The sequence below is a fragment of the Numenius arquata genome, chromosome 8 (genome assembly GCF_964106895.1).
Source record: "Numenius arquata chromosome 8, bNumArq3.hap1.1, whole genome shotgun sequence".
In the NCBI taxonomy this organism is placed as follows: domain Eukaryota; kingdom Metazoa; phylum Chordata; class Aves; order Charadriiformes; family Scolopacidae; genus Numenius; species Numenius arquata.
The window spans coordinates 43,047,295-43,053,294 of record NC_133583.1 but is presented as its reverse complement, the minus strand read 5'-3'; the positions used below and the strand labels follow the sequence as shown (position 1 = coordinate 43,053,294).

The 6,000-nt window shown below is 42.5% G+C and overlaps 1 protein-coding gene across 1 annotated transcript in view; it reads right to left on the bottom strand.

The window, feature by feature from the left end:
• Positions 1–1,186: 1,186 nt before the first annotated feature.
• The window catches only part of ABCA4 (ATP binding cassette subfamily A member 4), an 81,668-nt gene continuing 76,854 nt past the window's right edge, over positions 1,187–6,000 (bottom strand). The window contains exons 46-49 of the mRNA XM_074152201.1: positions 3,007–3,110; positions 2,827–2,919; positions 2,237–2,486; positions 1,187–1,309 (exon numbers count right to left, since the gene is read on the bottom strand). Of these exons, the coding sequence (XP_074008302.1) occupies positions 1,187–1,309; positions 2,237–2,486; positions 2,827–2,919; positions 3,007–3,110 (570 nt within the window). The remainder of the gene's footprint in view (positions 1,310–2,236; positions 2,487–2,826; positions 2,920–3,006; positions 3,111–6,000) is intronic.

The window sequence follows — 6,000 nt, the reverse complement described above, 5'->3', positions numbered from 1 at the left end:
AAAAGAAGAGGACTACAGCTAGTTGGTGAAGTTTCATAATATTTTGTATATAAAAGATCTATATCAATTGAAGAAAAAACCTAACAAAGCAAAAATACACAACCCAGGTTTTATTTCTGTGTAACATATGTTAGAGAAAATTTCTTAGAAATGGTTAGATCTGGTAGACCTAACTGAAGCAATATACTGTTCTGAATTTGTTTTCAGTATTGTTGCTTTCCACTAGTTAAACTGTGAACCACAGAAAAGAGCTAAATGTCAAATGATTTCCCTCTGAGTTCAGTGTGGAGTACATGCAGGTTGAAATTCACCTTCTGAGCACAGAGGAAGCACATACCTTGTTGCCACTTTACACCCATTTAAGGTCCAGTCACAGGAAAGAAGAAAAAATTGATCTTGCTTAGTAACAAAGATATCTTTCCAGGCCTCCATGAGAAGAAAAAACTTTTGGCAGATTTGGACTTACTCTCTTTCCTTTTAATCTCTATTTTGACATTCTGCTTCTATTTAAGAAACTTGAAGATGAGTATGAGATCATTTTCATTAAGGTTGGGTTTTTTTTTTTTTTAAAGCAAATTTCTTGCCCGGGTCTGAGATCCGAATTAATTCTTCCCATTCTCGCTGAGACAACTGTGTTTTCACTGGCAGCCTGGTGAGTCAGTGAAGCAGTTTCCCAGCACTAGCTCCATCAGGCAGCACTGATGTTCTGACCTTGGTAGTCCTGTGCACTCAGGATGGCAGGAATCCACTTCTAAGCTGGGCAATGCTCTCTGCCTTGGGACCTGTCTGCTGACTGGTAGCAGTTGACTTAAGAATTAAACAGGAAAAACCTACCAGCCTGAAATTCCACGTAGAGCAACTTTCTTTAATGCTCTTTACACATCAATAAGGAGGAATGAGACTTCTCTTCTTGTATCTTATAATGAACTTTACGTTAGAGGAAGATTTTGTTGTGTAGCAAGGACCTGCATTTCCTTTGACAGTTTTCAGCATGTAGCGTTACTGGTAGAGCAGTAGAAGTTGGCTGTTGCTGTTGTGAGCACAGTGCTCAGAAAGGTGCAAATTAAAAAATAAAAAAAAATCAGTATAACACTGAGTGTGGGAACTTTTGCTTTACCCTTGTGCTGCTCTGGTATGGCACATCTTTGCACTGTGCACACTAAGCTCTAGTGACTGTAGAGATAGTCTATGCAACTGCCTGCTGCTGCAAAGAAGGGGACACCTTTGCTTCTCGGCTGGCTCCAGCTGCACGGGGATGCAAAGGAATTTCCTCATCCTCTGTCTGCTGTTTAGCAAAGTTCACAAAAACCTGTGTGAGGAAAGCAGAAAATGTCACCATCTCATCAACTGAGATGAGTTAGTGGAATGTCTCCGTACATTTGCATCCTCTTGGCCTCCCTGCAGGGAAGAGACAGAAAGGGGAATCCATGGACATGAACTGAAGTGAGACACTGCACATCAGCAGGGATCATTAATTCCTTTTTTATTTTGATAAACTTCCTTGCAACTTCCTTCCTTTGGATGCACTTAGTTGTAACTAAAATCCCGTTTTTTCTCAAGCAGGAGATGAATTCAGCAAGGTTTGCATGGCTTGCACAATGTAAGTGACTTTGGTTGTGATGGGAAAGAGGAGAGAGAATATTTTAGTAGGAAGCTGTAAGGCAGCCAGGAATGTCTCTCTAGTATTCCCATCCAAGACAGCTTTGCATATGTGGACCCTCAGCTACTTGGGAAAGCAGGCAGATGGGGCTAATACCCTCTAGCAAGTGGGTGTTGCCAACAGTCCCAGTGGACTTTCCAGGTTTTGTGTGTCTAATTGCTCTTGTATAAAAATGCATGACAGATATATAAACAGTAGATATCACAGTATCTCTGACACAACATAGTCCAAATCTCTTATTTAAAATAAAGATATTATTGCCAGCTCAGCAAGCCTTATTCTGAATAGCTGACCTTGCTTATTCCTGAGGGAGTAAGTTCTGTGAATTCTGGCATCTGAGAAACGCTGTCTTACCAGATTTCAAATGGCACCTATTTACACAGGGAATTAGTTACAGATTTCTTATCTGATCTACTCTCCTTGATGAAGGGTCTGGTAATTTTGCCTGACAAAGAGGTGCGAGATAATTCTCTACTCTGAACAGTTTAGTCCTTCAGTTGTTTGGATACAGCCCCACTGCATTGCCTAATTCTTGCCAGACAGGCTTTCTCATGGATGCTTTTATTTTTTACTCACCTGATCTAACGTTGTTTGAGACACAGAATATTCTTCAATATGCAAGTTTTCCTTATTGGAGATTATTAACCGAAAAATCTTAGCCAGAGAGGAGGAGCAAATCTGATATTGCAGCATGTTGTAGTGTTTCTCTCTCTGTAAACTCCCTGGGAAGTTCATGCGTATGAACTGCTCAGCAGGAGTAGGATCTGGAGGCAGCCCAGACTTTGGAGCTTTGATTTTCAGAGTGACAATGTAGCCATCTCCAAACCTGGGAAGTACAGGTGGATTTGGGAATTGGATGAAGAGATGGTTTCATTATTCAGGAAGGAAATTAACTTTCAGCAGCTATGAAAACATTAACAGTATCTGAAAGGTAACACATAAGATCTAGCTTTGTAAGAGGCTCTGTATTTGCCCTGCAGAAGTGGTGTGTAGTGGAACAGAGTTGAAATGAAGTCTGCTCAAATTGCCTACGATACCAGAGTTGCACCCAGAAATAGGTCTGTTTAAACAGCAGGTCTTCAGATTGGATTGCTGTATTACGAACAGTACATGTCACACACTAAGTTTTCCCATAAAAAAAAATACCCTAAAAGTATTCCACTTACTTGTATTTTAGCTGCTGAATTGTGCCCAGGCATTTGAAGGTACCTTTTACCATGATGGCTAAACGAGTACAGAGGGCTTCACATTCTTCCATACTTTCAAAACAGAGAACAGATATTTGAGACAAAAGCCAGAGGATGAACTTCAACTACGCAGGGATTCTGAATTTTAATGCTTTTTACCTGTGTGAGGTTAAAACCACAGCTCGCCCATCTCTGAGCACACTGACAATAGAGTCCCACAGGAGGCGCCGGGACTGGGGGTCCATTCCAGTAGTTGGTTCATCCTGTAAGGGAAACATTAAGGCAATCAGAGTCAGAGAACCAAGTAAGAAAACCAAAATCTATTTAGAATCAAGTCATTGCATGTTTGGGCCTTCATATATAGCTGTTTCCCTACTGAAATCTGAGGCCTTGAGAAAGCACATGCGCCTTGACAAAGCACATACACCTTGAGGAGCATATGAGTGAATGAGTAGAAATGTACTTCTTGGCACAAAGCGGTGTCCTGGTTTGAGGTAAAACAGAACTAATTTTCTGTTCAGTAATTTTCCCTTGTTAGCTGGGCCTCTTCTAACTAACTAAACTCTGAAATTAACGGCATATTGTTCAGAAACTGCTCGCTCTCATAGTGATAAGACCTGATAATACCAAGGAATGGTATGCAGAGAGGCCCTTGCTTATACTTATTGCTATAACAACCAAGGTCAGGTAAATTTGTTATTTGCCCCGTTGGAGGGTCGGAAGCGGAAAAGCGTAGAGGGGTCACACCTGTAGGGAGGAGCGGACAGGACAGGTGACCCAAAACTGACCAACAGGGTATTCCATCCCATCTGCATCATGCTCAGTATAAAAGCTGAGGAATCAAAGGGTCATCTCTCTTCCTTCAATGGCCGACATCTGAGGAGGACCCTGTCTGTTCGTCTGCCTTTGATCCCGATCCGAGCAATCCTGACTCCAGATCCGGAATCCAGCTCCTGTCCATCACCGAGTCCAGCCTGGGACTTTCCCCTTGTGCCTGCCGGTGACGTGATCATCACCCTGGGAGCTTGATACGGTTTTGTATATACTGTATATATATATATATATTTTTTTTTTTTTTTCCCTTTTCTTTTCTTTTTTTTTTTATTATTTATTATTTCATTATTTATTAATATTTTCATTAAAGTAGTTTAGTTTTTTTCTAAACTCATAAATCTCATTTATCTCTTCCTCTCCTCTCTTTTCCTTAGAGGGGGGGGGAGGGGCCATCTGTCGCTCTGATTGGTTAATCTGGTCAAAACCACGACAGATTTATTGGCGCCCAACGTGGGGCTCGACTGTGGTACGACTAGAGCTCTGGTAGATTGTCTAAATAGTTTGAATTCCAGCTTTCTCCGGGATTAAAACAGACAGCTCACATCATGTTTTTAGACAGGATATTGTATCATATCTTGATGGGGATTTCGTCCAGATTACTTGATTCGGCACTGTATAATTTGCCTTATGTGTTGTATAATTTACTTGCTCTTTGTGTCTGTATGCGGTGGTTCAAACGTGGTATTCTGGTATTGTGTTTGATCCTGATCCATACCGTGATTGAATGGCTGGTTTCTTTACCTAGATTCCTCGGGCATTTTGTACTGAATTCTGTTGCTAATTATACTTCGAATTTTACCTTGGGAATGTTTACTTCACCCTTTACTGCTTATGCGAATACGTCATCATCAGAGACAGAGGATGCAGCCCCTTTGAATAGTGTGAATGACAGCTGCATTCTTAAAATCATTATTTTAGTGTCAATTTTGCTGCATGGGCTGCAGGGGTGGTTTCTCTTTAAATCTTGGCGCAGACTTGCGATATGCACTGACACTGACCTTACTCGGACTCCATCCGCACCGGTACAAGTTGCTCCGGTGACCAGAAGGAAACGGAGGAGGTCAGCTCAGCCCTCTGTCCCTAGTGACAAACAGCAAGTAAGGCCAGACAGCAGGGGAGAGGACTTTTCTGACGGAGATGCAGAGGAGGGTTCTTCTAGAGCTGATAAGGGAGAGGCTCCTGTGCCAGCAAGGGAGGAGGACTCAGACACAGAGATAATCATTAAATCCTTCTCTATGAAGGATTTGCGGAATATAAGAAAGGATTTTAGCCGTAATGATGGTGAGACACTTGTCTCCTGGTTGCTCCGATGCTGGGATAATGGAGCTGGTTGCATGGAATTAGACGGTGCAGAAGCTAAGCAGTTAGGAAACCTGTCCAAAGAGGCCGGTATAGATAAAGCTCTTGGGGAAAAGTCACAGACTCTCAGTCTCTGGAGACGACTCTTATCAGCTGTAAAGGACAGATACCCCTTTTAGGATGATATTGAATGCTCCCCAAGTAAATGGACCAACATAGAGAAAGGTATTAAGTACCTGAGAGAATTGGCTGTGAAAGAGGTGATTTATGGTGACTGGGATAAAACTGTAAATCCTGATGAGATGCCATGCAGACAACCTATGTTGCGGAAGTTTTCACGGAGTGCACCACCAATGTATTCCCACACTTTGTCGGTACTGATTTGGGCAGGAGTTGATGATGATTCATCATTAACTGTAAGTGAAGTGGCTAGCAGAATGCGACAGTATGATGACAGTCTCTCTCGTCCCCTAACTGTAGCAGCTGTAGAAAAACTGACTGATAAAACTGAGAAAATGATTGAGAAAAATGAGAAACTGTTTGATAAACTGTTTGATAAACTGTCTAGGATGGAGGAAAGATCCTATTCTTCCCCTCCATGGACCAATGTTGCAGCTGTCAGGAGAAGACACCCTCCTATGAGACCGACTCAGAGGAGACAGAACACCCTACGAAATATCCTGTGGTTTTGCCTCTGTGACTATGGAGAGGACATGAGTAAGTGGGATAAAAAACCTACCTCGGCCCTACAGGCACGAGTAAGTGAGTTGCAAGGTAAAGCAGATAGAAGACAGAATCATTCCAGGAGGACTGCTGCTCCAGTTCGTAGGGGGCGGTTCTCCGGTCCACGTAGAAACTCATCTGCTAATTATAGACGTTAGAGGTGCCCTGCCTCCAGCCAGGAGGAGGAGAGGGATAACCGAGTTTATTGGACTGTGTGGATTCGATGGCCTGGCACATTAGAGCCACAAAAGTATAGAGCCCTGGTGGACACTGGTGCACAGTGCACCCTATTGCCAT